This window comes from Eublepharis macularius, chromosome 10 (assembly GCF_028583425.1).
Source record: "Eublepharis macularius isolate TG4126 chromosome 10, MPM_Emac_v1.0, whole genome shotgun sequence".
In the NCBI taxonomy this organism is placed as follows: Eukaryota; Metazoa; Chordata; class Lepidosauria; order Squamata; family Eublepharidae; genus Eublepharis; species Eublepharis macularius.
Genome location: NC_072799.1, coordinates 11656561 through 11675552, shown reverse-complemented (window position 1 = coordinate 11675552; position 18992 = coordinate 11656561). Strand labels below are relative to the sequence as shown.

General features: G+C 44.4%; 1 protein-coding gene across 2 annotated transcripts in view; it reads right to left on the bottom strand.

The window, feature by feature from the left end:
• SDAD1 (SDA1 domain containing 1) overlaps positions 1-15876 on the bottom strand; it is a 37643-nt gene extending 21767 nt beyond the window's left edge. The window contains exons 1-12 of one of the 2 annotated variants that reach the window (XM_054989907.1): positions 15715-15876; positions 14168-14272; positions 11892-11990; positions 9755-9865; positions 8019-8090; positions 7052-7152; positions 6856-6913; positions 6406-6480; positions 4620-4721; positions 2030-2099; positions 1495-1598; positions 742-799 (exon numbers count right to left, since the gene is read on the bottom strand). In XM_054989907.1, coding sequence (XP_054845882.1) covers positions 742-799; positions 1495-1598; positions 2030-2099; positions 4620-4721; positions 6406-6480; positions 6856-6913; positions 7052-7152; positions 8019-8090; positions 9755-9865; positions 11892-11990; positions 14168-14272; positions 15715-15804 — 1045 coding nt within the window. In that variant the 5' untranslated portion in view covers positions 15805-15876. Of the gene's footprint in view, positions 1-741; positions 800-1494; positions 1599-2029; positions 2100-4619; positions 4722-6405; positions 6481-6855; positions 6914-7051; positions 7153-8018; positions 8091-9754; positions 9866-11891; positions 11991-14167; positions 14273-15540; positions 15679-15714 lie in introns of those variants that run through there. The other variant, XM_054989908.1, reaches the window with a different exon arrangement.
• Between the last annotated feature and the right edge of the window lie 3116 nt (positions 15877-18992).

Below are 18992 nucleotides of genomic sequence, written 5' to 3'. Positions count from 1 at the left end.
ATTTTTGGAAACTCTAATGATGTGGCACACACCCCACAGGACCAGGGGGAGCAGACACAAAACACCTCAGGCTGGCCTTTGAAAGACGTATGCATATATATATCCCAGCACCTGCTGATTTCGTACCACACACCCATGCAGGCTGTAAGTTAGGGAGATGCTGGGGGAGAGAGGTTAGCAGGGACGTCAACATTTCAGGACTTTGAGAGTTTTATTGGGAGTTGTGCCACTCAGAATTCATTTTAATCCCCTGAAGTGCTGCACTATACTGGGAGCCTTCAGGACGGAGTGAAATGAAAAGGTATTTTTATCCCACGCTTCTCCCAAGAAAGCTCAGGGGTTCTCTGTTCCCCATTTCCCCCCCTCACAACAATGCAGTGAGACAGATTAGGCTAGGAGAGTGACTGTTGGCCTAGGGTCACCCACTGAGCTCCATGGCCGAACGGGGATTTCAGCCTGGGCCTCCCAGAGCCTACGCCAACTCTCTAACCGCGGCACCACGCCGGTTCTCACAGCATCTGGCACAAAACCCACCTCAGCAAATGCTAACAGAATGGATCAGATAACAACAACATCAATATTCGATTTATATACCGCCCTTCAAGACACTCAGAGCAGTTTACAGTACACTACTACCACCGCTCTTAACCACTACATCAAGCTGGCATCAGAGGAGGTCTCCACTCCTCTCCCCTACAGAAAAAGCAAAAAAATTAAACCAAGAAATGACTATATCCCTACCTCTCTGATGTGGTTGCAGGAATCTTTGCACAAAAGGATAAAAGTTGAAGAGGAAAAGCTGAGGAGACATACATTTGCAAGGTTAGTTGCTGGATAATACTGTGGCTGCTGGTTTTACAGTTTTTCTGATCTGTTTCATTGATTTTATGAGGTGGGTTTCACTGGGTTGTGTTTCTAGGTTGCCTTGAGAACCTTCTTTTGGAGGGATGGGTGATAAACACCCCATATAACTAACCAACTTTCACTTACAACCAGAAATAGACATTTTACAGGGTGGGGCAGGGGGACAGACCGTCAGAAGAGCAATCTTGGGTGAGACCAATGTGAATTATGTCTTCACAGAAAACTGAGCAAAAAGGGGCAACTTCTTCCCCTCAGGCTCGTGCAGGAGAAGCTGCGTTTCTAAGGGGAGAGAATTTTTGTGACTAGAACTTTCTGAACTGCAGCTCTCCAAAAGTGTAAAGACCATCAATGTTATGCCCAGAGACTACGAAAAAGCAATCTTCCCTCATGACTAGAAGTGAACACTAATCGAGGACACATCTTCGGGGGTCAGGGGGAGAAGGAAGCACATCTTGAGGGGTGGGACAATTTAGGCTACGGCAAGACCCAACACAAACAATGCACATTTGATTTATATCAGCCAAACATACATTGTTCAAATAAAAGGGCTACCAACTTAAAAAGGATTTTTGGTGGGGGCTCCCATATTTGACAATGCTCCAAATGGTAAGCCCGTACGTTCACTCATACCTCATGGATCCCGACGAGTCTAGATATAAGCTCCATCAGCATCATCTTCACTTCAAATCTTTCCTTTGAGGTCTCCAGTTGCTTTAGCAGTTTCTCCGCAAAGTCTGTACACGGAAGAACCCCCGGGGCAGAGTGCAGGGATTGGAGAGAAAAAGGACCCAGATGTATAAACGATAAAACAAAATCAGCTGAAGCATAAAGTGGGAGGTTGGAGGTCCGGGGGGACGGGGGGTCTCTCCCAGAATTTCTGCTCGCTAACCTTAGAGACATGATTCTGATACCAGGGCTATCGTTGGGCATGGATTGAAGAGAATAGATTTATTATGGCCTTGGGGAAGCTAGTCCAAGCATGCAAGAGGCCTTCCTAACAGTTATAATTGCAACAGCACTGCCTTACAGGAACACCATGCTGTGATCCAATGACTGAATTGTTCCCACAGGCATCTAAAGCTCTGTTATCCTCCCCACACACAGTTCTTTTTGAACATAATCCCTTAGCAGGAAAGAATGGGCAACTGGGACCAAGTGCGCTTGCCTTGTGGGTCGTGGATTAAGTGAATCGCTGAGAAGTTGAACACTTCTGGCTTCCTCTTCTTCTTGTGTTTCTGTGCAACGGGGAAAGAGACAAAGGATACATTTTTCAGTGGAACGGGAGAACAAAATTAAGTGAAACATCTAGCGAGCGGGATGGGTTTGTGCAATCGCACCTGCCCCCAGGGCTTGTTTTCTGGGAAAAGAGGTGGTGGAACTCGGTGGGTTGCCCTCGGAGAAAATGGTCACATGGCTGGTGGCCCCGCCCCCTGATCTCCAGACAGAGGGGAGTTGAGATTGCCCTCTGCGCCGCTCAGCGACACAGAGGGCAATCTCAACTCCCCTCTGTCTGGAGATCAGGGGGCGGGGCCACCAGCCACGTGACCACTTTCAAGAGGTTCCGGAACTCCGTTCCAGCTGAAAAAAGGCCCTGCCTGCCCCAAACCGCAGAGCGTCTGCTGCGCCATGAGTTCAGGTGCCTCACATGGTAGCTCGAGAACGGCCGTTGACATGTGCCCAAATGAAAGATTCTCCACCCACACCACCGCCTGGGCTGCACATGGTGGTTATTCATGGGCCACCTAGGGCCAAGCTACACATGACGTATGACACTTGAACGGCAAGTGGATTGAGTGGAGGGCAAGTGAACAGGGAGAAATACACTTGCCGTTCAAGTGTCATTTGTCATGTGTAGCTTGGCCCATAGTTTCAACTGCAGCAAAACTACATCATCCCAATTAGGGTTGCCAAGCTGAGACGTGGAGGATATTGCAGTCACTAACACCCTTGAAGTAAACAGGATGCAGACGTGTCTTCCTTCTTGCCCCACTGAGTAACACTGGGCAAGGCAGCTTGACCCAGCCTAGAAGGCAGCATGACAAACCTATGTATGTTGTTCTGAGTCCCCTGAAGGAAGGGTGGAATGCATTATTTAGGTATTTATCCCCCACTTTTCTTTCCTCCGTTTTATCCTCATAACCACCCCGCAAAGGGTAGGCCAGGCTCAGTGTGTGTGGCCTAAGAACACATAGCAAACTTCCAGGGTGGCATGAGGATTCAAACTGGGGTCTCCCAGATTCTAGTCTGATGCTCAAACCCTCCACACCAGACTAGTTTGTCAGGCAACCGTTTTTAGAAGAGCTCCACAAAAGATGTCGACCTTTAGCCACAACCATGTGGTCTAACAAACGGATTTGAACCAAGGGCACAGTCATTTTTTAATAGGAATCGCGTGCGCACATCCCATCCTGCATATGCAGAACTGCCTTACACCAACCATATAATATTTGCATATAATATTTACAAATTGCCTTTGGGATATGAGTAACGTCGTTGTCCTTGAAACCACATGGCTTCCTACAAGTGTAAAGTCGTTCATGACAGATGAAGACTGAAACCAGGACATTTATCTTTTGAAGTGACAACATACCACATACCACCTATTACCTTTTGAATTTTTGTCTTCAAAATTACTTGCCCAAGGTTGTTTATGACTGATGAAGGTTTACACATTGAAACAAGAATGTAGCAGGGATCCTGTCTTGTGTTATGTCCTTTGTAGTTTGTCAGTTCTTCATGGTATATGTTCTGATGCAGTAATTTTGTTGTTAATGTCTTTTATAGCTTGTCAATTCCTTATTCTAGATATCTTATTATAACATGATGTTTTTATAAATTTGTAAATATATCATTGTGCTATTTTGCATAAGCATATTCCTTTTCTGACCTCTGGTATTCAGTACCACAATTTTCCCTATCCATTTGAGATTTTTACCCCTTCTGTCTATACCAGGGGTGGCCAAACTGTGGCTCGGGAGCCACATGTGGCTCTTCTAGACATATTGTGTGGCTCCTGGAGGTCTCTGAGTATCGCTGTGGCCATACAGTTTAGTTTATTTCCTTTCCATGTCTTTCTCTCCCTTTTCCTTTTTTCCTTCCTTCCTTCTTTCTTTCCATATCTGTCATATGTGCAATAAAAATGCTGGGGTTGCCAGGTCTGACTCAGAAAATACTTGGGGACTTTGGGGGTGAAGCCTAGCAAGGATGTGATACCACTTTTGTGATGTCACTTCCAAGTCAACGGTCAGGTGATGACTCTTCCCAAGCCCCACCCCTTCCAATGACATCACTTCCAGCATACTGACCAAAACCCCACCCTTTCCTGTGATACCACTTTCAAGACACTCCCCCAAACTCGCCTCTTCATCTGAAGTCACTTCAACGCATCATGTCTTGTGGCTCTCGAACATCTGACGTTTATTCTATGTGGCTCTCACATTAAACAAGTTTGGCCACCCCTGGTCTATACCAACCACTGCCACGTTTACCTCCATCCTGTCTTCTATTGGTAACGGCTCTCCGAGCTGCAATCTTTCCTAGCTTTGTTACTTTATGTTCTAAACTGAACCGGAGTTCTTTGGCACACAAAAAGACATGCCCCACCACCGAGATAAGGCCTTTCCGATGAACTTAGGGGCAGCATCAACATGTGAGGCATAAAGAGCGACCCAAGGTCCCCTTGTGAGTTTCATAGCAGAGTGGGGACCTCAGCCCAGGTCTCTTCCTACCACACCACACCAGCTCTCGCTGTTCACCTTTAAGACTCGCATGGCCTTCTCCAGTTTCTTCTTGTTTTTGGTGGTCTTTCTTCCAGTGGAGTATCGCACCATTAAGTCTCTTGCTGTGGGGCCGTCGTCCTTGGGAAGAAATGTTATTGAAAGAACAATTTAAGGGGCCAAATATGAACTGGGAAGGAGGAATGCAGGCAGTTAACACCCCCACCTCCATTCACTTTTGGCTAAATACAAAATCATTGTGTAATTCTTTCCAACAAAAGGGCTATTGTGTGCCTGGAAGCCTTACAGATTCATAGGCGTGTATAATCCAAATAAAATGGAATTAAACAGAAGGGATGCAAACCCATTAACCTGCCCAAGTTCAGAGATCACTAGATAGTGCCTTTGTGCAGGAACTAGCATCAAATGAAATTAGGCTGGGTGGTTCCAGGAGAGTTTCTTCAGAAGATGCCCCAAAATTCTGGAATTTCCTCTTCCAGGAGGTGAGAGTTGTAGTGTCATTTCCACAGACCTTTTCGAACCAGATCTCGTATTTTAAAAGACCTTCATGTTACATAAATGAATTGGACGGTACTTCCAGCTGTATGGTTCCTAAGGTTGCTTTTGGGTCAGATCTGATGGTTTTAACACAGTTTGTTACCCTTTTTTATTTAAATTTCGATGCTTATGTTTAAATTAAATGTGTCAGCTGTCTTGAGGATTCATACGGATTAAAAAGGAGCATATAAGCATCCTGAAAAAAAGTCTACGGGTGAGGTAGGAGCATGGGACTCCCTTGTTCTTCTGTCCTTCTTCTTGTATGTATTATTGTAAAGATAAGCCATAGATCAGACAAATCCTTAGAACTGTGGATCAATGGCTATCAGTTTTTTTAAAAAACGTATAAAACTTTTCAACTACAAACTGTAAAAGATGCTTAAAAATTAATAACAAAAGCAATTCAGTACTTAGGTAGCAGAATAATTTATCATGTTGGAATGGAAAAAAAATTAGAATGCTTTGGCGGGGTGGGGGAGGGAATAATGTTTCCTAAAAATTGCAAGGGTTCATAGCTGGCAAATTTCCTCAGCTACCTGGAACCTCCATGTTCAGAAGCAGTATACCTCTGTACACTTAGCTCTTGAGACCCTTATTTTCATGCTCTGCTTGGGAACTTCCAAGGGATATCTGGAAAGAGCCAGTTTGGTGTAGTGGTTAAGAGTGGTGGGACTCTAATCTGGAAAGCCGGGTTTGATTCCGCCCTCCTCCCCTTGAAGCCAGCTGGGTGACCTTAGGTCAATCACAGCTCTCTCAGAGCTCTCTCAGCCCCACCCACCTCACAGGGTGTTTTGTTGCGGGGATAATAGTAACATACTTTGTAAACCGCTCTGAGTGGGCATTAAGTTGTCTGGAAGGGCGGTATATAAATCGAACGTTGTTGTTATTTTAAGATGGGGACAGGATACAGAGCACTGCCTGATCCATCAAGAGACTCTGGGGCACATTTCAGCTTCCCCTGGCCAATCTTTGCACCTTGCTTTGGAAACAAGGTCTTGTCCCGAAAGCAGTCATATTCTGCTTAGCTGTGTTAATGTTATTCTTCAACAAACCAAAAAGGTTCGTTCAAGAGTAACATCAATTATGGAAGCCCCATGGTGATCTGATCACTGAGAACCTCTGCTTCTCAAAATACTTATTTCCTGAAAAAAAAAATTAGTTTTCTGGACTCAGATTTGGATCTACTACTACAGACTGACATGGTTGCCTGCCTCAGACCAAAGCCTTCTTATTAAAATCATCTCAACGGAACAGAAGATGTACTAACCTCTGATTCCGAATCGCTGTCTTGCTTTTCGTCTTCATCTTTGCCAAGGAAAAATTTCAAGGCGGCAACTAGTATCTGAACAGCCGTGAGATGTTTGGACAAAGAAAAAAAATAAATAGAAGTAAAACTTTTCAGACAACCTCCTGGGCGCTCTCAAACTAACTAGACTCTCAAAGACAGGACTGCCCCAAATCTATCCAGGGAGCTTTACGGCAGACTGGGAACTGCACCCCTATTTCCCAGGTCCAAGCCCAACACTCTAACCACTACAGCTCCCCCGCTGCCTTTTCCAGCTTCACATCAGTTACAGTTGCCTTTATTTCCACTGTAACCGGTCAATGTTGTTACCCCGCAGGAATGCAAAAGGAGCAAGTCTGATAGGACACTTGGATAACAAAGCCAAGCCTGCAGGAACGTCGAAAGCACCAATATATTTTTCGATTTTCTCACCTTAGTAACTTTGGAAAAGCAGGCTGTGGTGATGACATTCACCGTTTTCGCATCATTCCTGTAGAGAGCGAAACAGAGATCATTTAGGCTTCTTAAAAGGGAAGAATTACTGTCTGGAATGCACATTTTGCTCTCACAAACTGCTCTCTCCATTCTTGTGTCAACGCCACCACCGCGAGGCTTCCCTGCAACCTACCAGATGTTCCTCCTGTAGAGCTCGATCATCACATCCAGAGATATCTTGGCTGCAGTTGGGTTGCTGTCTTGCAGCATCGTGTACATAAAACTCTGGAGTGTCTGAAGGACAAGAAAAAGATTGTTTTTGAAAAGAATTAGGGTGGGGCTCTTTACCTGACGACTGCCACCCTCTATGCCAGGACAACCCATGACAAGTGAACAGCAGGACCCAAAGAACAGGCCAAGAAGTTGCCCCGATGATAGATGTGTCCTCCCAGCCTGGACTCACACAAAGTATGTGTCAGCATGTTGCTGCAGCACAGTGGCTAAGTGGTTCGGCTGCAAATCAGCACTCTACTGGTTCAAATCCCACTACTGCCATGGGCTCAGTAGGTGGCCTTGGGTAATCCACTCCTCTTAACTCCAGCTCCCCAGCTGTATTGTGGGGATAATAACAGCACTAACGTTCACCACTCTGGGTGAGGACTAATATGTCTAGAAGAGTGGTATGTAAACACAGTTATTATGATTATGTTGCACGGCTGACAGGGCTCTTAAGGGGTTTGCTAGTAGGGCATGGGTGGGATGGGGCGGGGGGGGGAATTCATGTAAGGTTGCCAGCCTCCAGTAGTTACTGGAGATCTCTTGGAACTATGATCTTCAGGTTACAGAGATCAATTCTCCTGGAGAAAATGGCTGTTTTCTAGAGGGACTCTCTGGTATTATACTCTGCTGAAGTCCATCCCCTCCCCAAACACTGCCCTCTCCAGGTTCCACCCCCCCCCCCCAACATCTTCAGGGCAGCTCTAGACAGAAGGCCCCTAACATAGCTAAGAAGGACTCCCAGCTACACTTATGGTGAGACAAAGAGTGGCAAAAGGGAAAAGCAGACCGAGGCTTAAGGGGACTGCGGAGGTGGCTGCACCTCATGACAGAGTGTTAATACACAGTCGCAGCTGACTGAAAAAAAAGAGTCCACAACTTACTGTGTTCATTTTGTTATTCTTGTGTTTTGCATTGATGTTCTTGATGTCAGTCACAATGTGACTGTACAACGTCTGCAAAAAAAAATTAAACAAAATCAAGGTTCTGTGGTTTATGGAACTTCACTGCTGGAATCTCTTTGAGTAAAATGAACCAGATCAGAAATGGACAAACAAACCAGCAGGCAGGTATGATTCTGTGGGCTCTGCAACCTGGAGTCACATCAAGCCAAATTCACAAGTAAGCTGAATGGGAAGTGCCTTGGATTTGCTTGCCAATCAGCCCTGCCAAGACAAACTGGTAAAGTCCCAGATGCAAGTAGCCTTGAAAGAGCGAGCTTTAAACAAGTCCTTCTTTCTCAATCCCATCCATATGGGTGCTATACTAACTACACAGAACCCATGTGGTGTAAGAGTCCGAGTGGCAGACTAGGATTTGAGGGACCCAGGTTCGAATCCCCGCTCTGCCATGGAAGCTTGCTGGGTGACCTTGGGCCAGTCACACACACTCAGCCTAACCCACCTCACAGGGTTGCTGTGAGGATAAAACGGAAGAGGGAAGAACTATGAATGCTCCCCTGAACTCCTTGGAGAAAAGGCAGGGTTAAAATATACTAAATAAAATGATTAATAATTATAGTGTGAACAGTATACAAGGCACTTTACAGAGTGATAAAAAACCCATCCCAAGAAGCTTCCATTCTAAGATTTGACATGTGGGAAGGAGGAAGAAGACAGAAGGAAGAGGAAGGGCAAAACTGACAAGAACATAAGCAAATGAAGTTATCTGATATACCACACAGGTATGTCAACTGCCTGGGGAACAATATCCTGTCTCTTTAATGAAGGCTCAATCAGATGTTATTTATCAGGTAATGTTCTTTCGCCCCATGCCATGAAAATTTCAGCTGCCTATTTCCACATGTTAAGCCTCAATGAAAAGGACAAGATGTTTTTCTCCCACAATCTTGGCAACTCTGCTACCAAACAGTTTAAAGACAGCCGAGATAACGCTTCAAGGAAAAGCATCACCATGTATATTAAGGATGAATTCTGGTTTACTCTCCCTCCTTCTCTTTTCCTTCCTTAAAACCAGAGGGAAACTTTTATTGACTGAAGCCACTGTTTAATCTATTAACAAGGTTGCAGCTGCACCGACTCTCTGCATGCCTTAGTTTGGGCAGAAATTTGGCATATTCAAACAGGCGTTATTAACCCAAGCAAGTCAGCGTGGTAGATTTACGGAGCAATCCTAGGCAGAGATATTCCAGGCCAGGTTATAAGACTGCACTGTTACTCTCTTAAGGATGGGCTCCAAACCACTTTGCGAAAATGCAAGTGAATGCACCTATTGTCACTCTGTTACTTAGAGCGAAACTACACAAGACGAATTACATGAGGACGTTCAAGTAAAGGGAGGTGCAATGTTAACTGGGAAGCGTAGTTTGAATTTCACCTCTCTCTACACAGCTAGCAAAGATCGTTTCTCAGAGAGTTTGTTAATAATTGACAGAGCCTTCTGGGAGGCAAAGAGGAAACTAACAAACCCTCTGAGGAGTGATCTTTGCTGGCTCTGTTGAGAGAGGTGAAATTTAAACTACACTTCCTGGATAAAATTGCATCTCCCTTCACTTGAGCATCCCGTGTAATTGGCCTCGTGTAGTTTAGCTCTTAAACCTCCTTATTAGAGTGAAAGCAAATGGATGAGGACTGAGTGATACAAGAACTTAGCAACTCACTTTTCGTAAAAGCTTATCATGACAGCGAAGGAGTTCAAAGAAAAGTTCCAGCAGGCTTGTGGGGTTAATCAGGTTCTTGTTTCGCAAGAGAATCAGAGCTTTGCAAAACGTCTGGAAAACAAAGGAAAGAAAGAAGTTACTACAGCCATGTGATCACAAACATGAGAGTACCACAAAACACAAGAAGTTATACTGCATTGTGCATTAAAGTTATGGGGCCTGGAGAAAAGCGTCTTGACCTTTTAACAGAGGCTACATGTGTGGAAATAAACAGCTGCAGCTTTCACGGCAGGGAGGTGAATAACATCTCCTGGATACCTCTGTTAAAGGCTTAGGACATTTTTTTCTCCAGGCAGTGAGCAACCCTATTTGTGATCTTTATGCAAGTCAACATTGTATGTTTTCTTTTTTAAAATCCCATACAAGTTTCTAGTCCTTATAGTTGAAATGTTGGTGGCAGCATCTGTTGCAGTTTCAGAATGGCACAAGGTATTGCCAGGGCATCTAGTAATCACACAGCAGGACTTGAATACTTTGGGTTAGATCTTACAAGCTTTACCACTGGTAAAAAGGAGAGGGAGACCCTTTCAACAACCCAAAAAGGGATCATGAAAGCTGAATGGATAAGAAGCCATGTGGGACGGGGGCGATACTAAGGAGAGGAATGAGGTAAGATCGAGTAGGGAAACTGTCTAGATCCTACCACCTGCATGGCCCTGCCCCTCAGAGTAACAAAACGATGCAAATTTAGCAAATATATGGTACTACATTTAAGTTGCACGTTTTGTTGCACTCACAAAACTGGACAGAATAAAAGCTGTACCTGACAGCCCTGTGTTTTTGCCTTTGAAAACTCTACAGTGTTCTGAGATTTCTCCTTGAATGATTCTTTGCAAAATTTCAGTTGTTTAGATCGTGGCTTAAGAAGAGTTACCCACAAATGACAATATTATGCCAGTCTAAGCCCCCGGAATTCAGTGGCCATAGACTGGAGTAACTCTACACAGGACTGCACTGTGTGAGTTAAAGAGTGTCCAGCAAAAACAATTTCTTTACAACACTTTGTGACTATTAAAATTTGCAGAAACAAGAATAACTTTTGTGTATTTTACAACATGATAGTCTCCGTTCGATTTTTATTGACATCTTTGCAAAAAAGCATAGTAGACTCTGTGTAAGATTGCATTTCAAGATTTCATACTCAAAGCCTGTTATCTATAGCTTACTAACAGATCCAGATGAGTTAACCGTGTTAGTCTGTAGTAGCAAAACAGAAAAGAGTCCAGTAGCACCTTTAAGACTAACCAACTTTACTGTAGCATAAGCTTTCGAGAAGCATAAGCTTTCTGATGAAGAGAGCTGTGGTTCTCGAAAGCTTATGCTACAGTAAAGTTGGTTAGTCTTAAAGGTGCTTCTGGACTCTTTACTAACAGATAACATTGCATGGTTGCAGAGAGTGGAAGCAAGCGTATGCACACTGTCCCGGCAGATGCACAATTACCAGCTTGTGAGCACAGAGTGGGAACGGTATGGCTTGGATACAGTGCAGCATTTCAGTGGGAGGAAAGATTTCTGCCCACCGAGTGCACCTTTCTTGAGTCCCCCACTCTTGCTGCAACTCCAAATGTCACTCCTGGGAGATAGGGGACCATGTCAAAAAACATCCTGCCATGGAGGGAAAAGTAGGGAATGTATTCCTTAATATGACGTGTTGGGGAACTGAAGACAGGTGCTAGCCTTTACAGGTACAGCCACAGAAGGAGACATGGCTTAGTAGCAGAACATCCGCTTTGCAGTCAGAACGTCTCAGGTTCAGTCCATTTAAAAGGGTCAGGTGGCAAGCAATGCAAGATACCTCCACCTGTGATCCTGGAGAGCTGCGGAGTAGACGATACTGACCAAGGTTGTCTGTCACTAGAAGGCAGCTCCATGCATTCAACGGCTGATGTTATTTTGCTCCTGTTCACCTTGAACTGAAGGTTCATTGAGAGAGGGGCAACGCAGGCTACCTTGTTTGGCAATACAGATGCCGCCAATGGTTGGTACATGTTCTCCAACTGTATTGGAGATCTAACCTCTTGCAGAATTCCCCTAACAAAACCCATTTTTTTAAAAAAAGTATAAACATCAGACTCACCATCCGAAGATCAGCATCCAAATTTGTGTGATGGTAGGAGAGAAGATCCTTCAACTGCTGGGGAAAGTCCACCAGGTGATCACGATAGCAATGGCCAACCTGTTTCAAAAGGGGGGGGGGAGGTTCAACAAAATACATCTCCATAAAGAGGTACATTTTTGAAAAGCAGCACTATGAAATCTTCACCCCAAAGAATAGAATTAACCTCAAGCACATCACAGTGGTGTATCACATTTGTATCTTCAACAAGCACAGCATGCTCTCAATTTAACTTCACAATAGCCCTGCAAGGTAGGTAAGGTAAAGATTTGGTGAGTGGCCCGATATCAATCAATCAGCTTCACAGCTATGTGACGATCTGACACCAAACCTCCCCAGTCCTGGTTCAGCATTCAATCCATTAAATTTATCAGTGGTTCCCAACCTACTGTATCTTACATTCCACTATTCCCACTATCAAAGAACCCATGTCCCACCATGACAGAAAAAGCCCATTTTCCCCGAGAAGAACATATATATGTTTACAGATACTGAGGACAGGTTTTAAGGCCATAAAAACTGTGGTAGCATTTCTGGAATAAATTTTATTGCTATAACTTTAAAAGATCAGCAAACAACAACAACATTCGATTTATATACCGCCCTTCAGGATGACTTAACACCCACTCAGAGCAGTTTACAAAGTATGTTGTTATTATCCCCACAACAAAACACCCTGTGAGGTGGGTGGGGCTGAGAGAGCTCTGAGAGAGCTGTGACTGACCCAAGGTCACCCAGCTGACTTCAAGCTGAGGAGTGGGGAATCAAACCTGGCTCTCTAGATTAGAGTCCCGCGCTCTTAACCACTACACCAAACTGGCTCTAACTCCATTAATTGACTAAAATATATTTAGGGATCCTATATAAAATGTTCTTTCAGTGCTATGATGACTAGGACAATGTATTCACTTCATTTATACCTTGCCTTTATCCCCAGTGGGGAACCCAAGTAGCATACAAATTTTGGCCCCTCCTCCCTTTTATCCTCACAACAACCCTGAGCGGTAAACTCGGCTAAGAATACGTGACTAGTCCAAGGTCATCCAGCAAGTTTCCATGCCAGACTGGGGATCTGAACCTGCGTTTCACAGATCGTTGTCTGACACTCTACAGGTTGGGAGCAGTGGAGGGGCAGAAGCCCCATAAGCCATCCATGGTAGGTAAGGTTGGCAAGAAGTTAAAGATGCTTGTTGGTAAGCAGGGGAAACTGGGGGATTAGAAGACACACTTGAATGCCCAAGGTTAATATTAGCACACCAAAAGATCACAAATGGTTAACTGGGGACAGGTATTGAGTCCAGTGGTATCTTAGAGAAATGTGAAGGTAGGGTCAGCAAGAGACAGCACATCACTCTTGCATGCGGACTTGGGGATTGAAGGATAATGAATTCTTAGTAATTGTTATGAAAACCTAGTATCCTACCTAGATTATTTGGGCATCCCACTGGAGGTGCACACAGTATTTGAAGAAAACCACTGATATAAATGATATCTGAGGTAGCAACCTGGATAGTCAAAGCAATCCTGAGTTGATTTGCTATTGTGAAATTTTTGCAGGAAAATGAAATTGTTTCTTCTAACATGCATTGTCAAGAGCTATTGAATTTCTAGATGTACGGAACTCTTTAGGAATTGTTGTATTTTGGGTTTTGTATGGTTATGTTTTAAGTTAATGTGTACAAAGGAGAAGTTTGTATATACACTGGTGTTGGCTTGGTATTGTCATATTTTTTTAAAGAAAAAACTTAATAAAGTAAACAAATTTTTTTTAAAAAAAAGCAGCCTGGCCCATAGTTACTAGTTGGATGGGAGACCACAAAGATTTCTATCAATCTTTTAGAAAAGAGTCCAGTAGCACCTTTAAGACTAACCAACTTTACTGTAGCATAAGCTTTTGAGAATCACAGTTCTTTTCATCAGATGCATCTCTTCGTCAGATGCATCTTACAAAGAGAGCCATAATTCCCAAAAGCTCATGCTACAGTAAAGTTGGTTAGTCTTAAAGGTGCTACTGGACTCCCTTCTATTTTGCTACTACAGAATAACATGGCTAACTCCTCTGGATCTATGTCAATCTTTCATAAGCAACATTTTTCCTTTTGTTATAAGAGCAGATTCATAGCATTTTAACCCACCTTTCTCCCAAAGGGATCAAGGCAGTTAAGATCGCAAAAATGATCTAATTTAACTGAACTGAGACTTTCCCTCCCTGGTACAACAGACTAGGATTGTTTTACCTGTGCCATGAACATCACCAATTCAGCCAGTTCTTTACTGGGTTTATTTGGCTGCAGTTTGAATATCTCCACATTGGACTGGTAATGGCGATACTGCTGAAGAAACTAGAACAGGCAAATAAAAACAAAAGATAAAAAGAATTATCTCCATCATTGCTTGCTCCTCAAAAAGAACATTTAGATCTGACACTCCACTAGAACCTGGAAGGATACTGGAAGCAAAGATGGGACAGTTCCAGTGTCCAGTACAACTGTAGAATTATACACTTGTGCAATGAAAGATTTTTATTATGTTATACGCTAGACAAATTTAACCATCTGCTATATCCCAAGGCCTGTACAAAAGGATGTGTGCTTGACACAGGACACAACTAAACAAGGCAGGCATCACTATTTTATAGAGTTATTTCCAGTAAGGGGGGCTCCATTTAACTGCAACACGGAACCTAATTCTGATCGGACCACCACAATACAGAGAAAGGAGGGGCTCCTCTCTCCACTCTCTCTACATCCTTGTCTCCATTTGCATATGGGCAAATAATGCCCCTGATCTTATTTACAGTTGGAAAAACATCATGAGGAGAATTACAGGAGTCCCTCCTCCCCTTACACCAATCCTGATCAGAATTTGGTCTCTGAGGCACGATTAAAAGGAGCTCCCTAGAACTTGCTCTTTGCTTTGTTTCAGAGAGATTCCATCCCTGCGCTCAGCTTTATGCTTGTTTTCAAATTTTCTGCTACCGTGCCTTATTGTATCTCTTTTGCTGAATGTCTAAACTGTTGTTCACTACTGTACTTTCCTCAGTGAGTGTCTTAGTCCTAGTTGTTGATTACAGAGTAATTTCCTTGCTCTGTGTAATCTGCCTTGGGTCTCAGTGAGAAAGGCGGACTATAAATAAACCAATAACATAAAAACGGTGATGTGTCCTCAGGGACACTGTCTCGTTTTGTTCAGCTCACTGCCCTTGAAATAAATGGAGAGGTGAAACATTGGGTTTCCAATCTCCAGGTGAGGACTAGAGATCTCCCAAAATTACAACTGATCTCCAGACTATAGTGATCAGTTGCCTTGGAGAAAACAGAATAATTTACAGGAGGGCGTAACACCCCACTAAGGTCCCGCCCCTCCTCAAATCCCACCCACCCCAGGCTCCACCCCCAAATCTCCAGGAAATTTCCCAACCCAGAGTTGGCAACTCTAAGGCATGTCCAGCGTCGGGATTGATCGCTCATACTTGGACCTGGTGCTTATAAAGCGGAGCGTAAAAGTAAAAGCTGGCATCTGAGCACCGGCAGCGGCTGGGTGAAAGGGAAATAGCGCAATCCTAAACAGAGTTACTCCATCCAAAACCTACTGAAATCAATGGGCTTACACGGGAGTAACTCTTCTTAGTAACTCTTCAGAGCGCCTCTGAGCGCATGCAGAGTTCCCAGCCAACGTCCCTGCAGGCTTCTTTAGTCGCGACCCTTGGAACTTTTCTTAGCCGGACCCCGAAAGCCTCAACTCAGACCGGCTCGACTCCCCTCCGCCCTTCTCCTCTTCTCACCTCCTCGAGGTAAGCGGGCGGGTCCCGCTTGATCAGGTTCTGTAGCTGTGGCAGGCTGCTGGGCAGCTTGTTGTTGTTGCGGCCGGCCATGGCTGCGGAGGATCCACCCGGCCAACCGACGCAGCCAGCCGCTTCCCTGCCCGGAAGACTCACGTGGAGGTGTCACCTGGGCGCCGCCATCTTCGATCACGTGACTACGGCTCCCTCGAAGGGTTCTTCCTTCAAACGCGAGCGTTTCAGCGTTTATGTTCGTCACAGCCGTGCTGTGACTTAAAATTAAGTGAATTGCGATTATACTTAGATGCATGCAAGGCCATTGGGTGCCTTTAAGGCTTAGTGTTAAATCACGGTTAGGTGTTGGAGGGGCTGCCTGTCACTAGGGAAAGCATACAAGCGACGGTAGCCAACCTCCAGGTAGTGGCTGGAGATCTCTTGGAGTTCTTCAAACTACAGAAATTAGCTCGCCTGGAGAAACTGGCTGCTTTGGAGGGTGGATCTTATGGCATTGTACCCCGCTGAAGTTCCTCCCCTCCCCAAACCCTGCCCTCCCCCGGGCCTCACCCCCAAATCTCCAGCAATCTCCTAGCCTAGAGTTGGCAACTCTAATAATGCCATAGAGTCCATCTTCCAAAGCAGCCATTTTCTCCAGGAGGATTGATTAGCTGCAATTCTGGTAGATCTCCGTGCCCCACCTGGAAATTGGCAGCCCAACTGACAAATATTACTGCATTTTCCTATTTTGAGTAAATACCAACTTGCTATTGAACCTCAAGTAGTATCTGTTTTGCTGGCTGACATGAACCCTGCAGTTATGCCACGTGCTGCCAAATTTTTATCATCATATTTGAGACATTTTGTGCTATGCATTAATGACATAATTATGCATCGCTGGTATACCTTCACTTTTTTGTTACTCTTTGTTCATTATTGTATGATTTTTGATTTTATAATATTGTACTGTTTGGTTCAAAACCTCAGGTAGAAGGAACTTATTGTTAATAAATGAAAGGAAATATCGTTGCATTTTCTCACAGGAAGAACACTGTATCGGAGGGAGAGAATACACCTTGGCTGAGTCATCAGCCAGAAATGAAGCAGCTTCAGGGATATTACATTTAAATTTATTAACATTTTTCTAGCTCACTTTTCCTTGTGTCTTTAATTTTCCTCCTCCCTGCCAGAATTTAACTGTACCAGCTGCCCTGATGCTGCAGAAACGATGGGAAGGAAATCGCGAGCTCATATTTCATACAATGGCCAACCAGCTTCTTTTGATGTTTCCAGAAACATCAAAAGAAGTGCTTCCAATAGGCAGAGCTTCTTTTCGTGTGTGGCAGTCAGGGCTTTTTTTCTGGGAAAAAAGGTGATGGATCTCAGCGGGCTGCCCTCGGAGAAAATGGTCACATGACTGGTGGCCCCGGCCCCTGATCTCCAGACAGAGGGGAGTTTCGAATCTCAACTCCCCTCTGTCTGGAGATCAGGGGGCGGGGCCACCAGCCATGTGACCATTTTCAAGAGGTTCCGGAACTCCGTTCCCCCGCGTTCCCCTGAAAAAAAGCCCTGGTGGCAGTACTCGCTGGTACTGAATACAAGCACTTTTGTTGGGATGGGGGATCTCTCATAAGTCCCGAGCGGGGAATTAGTGGAAACCGCTGCCACTTTATAGATGAGCAACAATTTGCACCTTTGTGTGTGTTATATGCCATCAAGTCGCCTCCAACCTATGGCAACCCTATGAATGAAAGACCTCCAAAACGTCCTATCATTAACAGACTTGCTTGAATCCTGCAAACGGGGGGACGTGGCTTCTTTTATTGAGTCAAGCCCTCTTGTTTTAGGTCTTCCTCTTTTCCTACTGCCTTCCACTTTTCCTAGCATGTTGTCTTCTCATGATGTGACCGAAGTACAATAGCCTCAGTTTTGTCATTTTAGCTTTTAGGGAGAATTCAGGCTTGATTTGATCTAGTGCGCACTTATTTTTGGCTGTCCGTGGTAACCGCAAAACTCTCCTCCAGCACCACATTTCAAATGAATCAATTTTCTTCCTGTCAGCTTTCTTCGCCATCCAACTTTCACATCTTTACATAGTAATGGGGAATATCATTGTTTGAATTATCTTGATCTTGGTTCCCAGAAAGAAATCTTTATCTTTGAGGATCTTTTCTAGCTCCCTCACAGCTGCTCTTCCAAGTCTCAATCTTCTTTCTGATTTCTTCATTGCAGTGTCCCTACCGACTGTTTTCTAATGTCTGAGAACCAGACATGTTAATAGTGCCTCTGAAACTAGAGGTCCTATTCAGCTCTCATAGGCCTATCTGCTGTATATCTGTTCAAATCACTTTTAAATCTATCTACACCTGTGGTCAGCATCACCTCTTGTCTCAGGTAGTTCCACAAGTCCACTAGTCATTGACCTTCAAAATCTACAGCCTACTAGTTTCATAAGGTTTGAATGTACAGCCTCACAGATCACTCTCCTAGATGCTGGGCCTGCTTTCTGTTTAATTATCTGTTGCCTGCTTATTTTGATGGTCTTGTGAGTGTTTAGGGTTCCCCCCCTCCATTTATGTGGGTTTTATTTAATGTTTAGTTTACATGGTAGAAATGTAAAAGAAAAGCTGGTACGTTAAGTTTACCTACCTCCAGGTGGGGTCTGGATATCTCCTGGAATTACAACTCCAGACTACAGAGATCAGCTCCCCTAGAGAAAATGGCTGCCTTGGAAGGTGGACTCTCTGGCATCATATCCTGTTGAGGTCCCTCCCCTTCCCAAAGTCAGCCTCCAGGCTCCACCCCTACATCTTCAAGAATTTCCCACCCCTAAGCTGGCGACTGTGTGATGCATTAGACCGAAAGTCCAGCATGTTCTTTCTCATAGTGGCCAAGAAGGTGCTTCCAAGAAGCCCGCAAGCAGGGATTAAAAGTCGTACCCTGGCCCCTACTGTTTTTCCACAGAGGTACGCTATGGTATACCTCCAATCATGCCCTTTAGCCATCTTAGCTAATAGCCACTGATGAACCTGTCCTTCACTCCACGGATTACTCCAAAGCCATCTAAACTACTGGCCTTCATTACATCCTGGGGCAGTGAATTCCATTAGTTAATTAGGGTTACCAACCTCTAGGTGGTGCCTGGTGTTCTCCCAGAATTACAACTGATCTCCCAATTGTAGACATCAGTTCCCTTGGAGGAAATAGTAAAGAGTTTAGTAGCACCTTTAAGACTAACCCACTTTATTGTAGCATAAGCTTTTGAGAGCTACAGCTCTTTTCGTCAG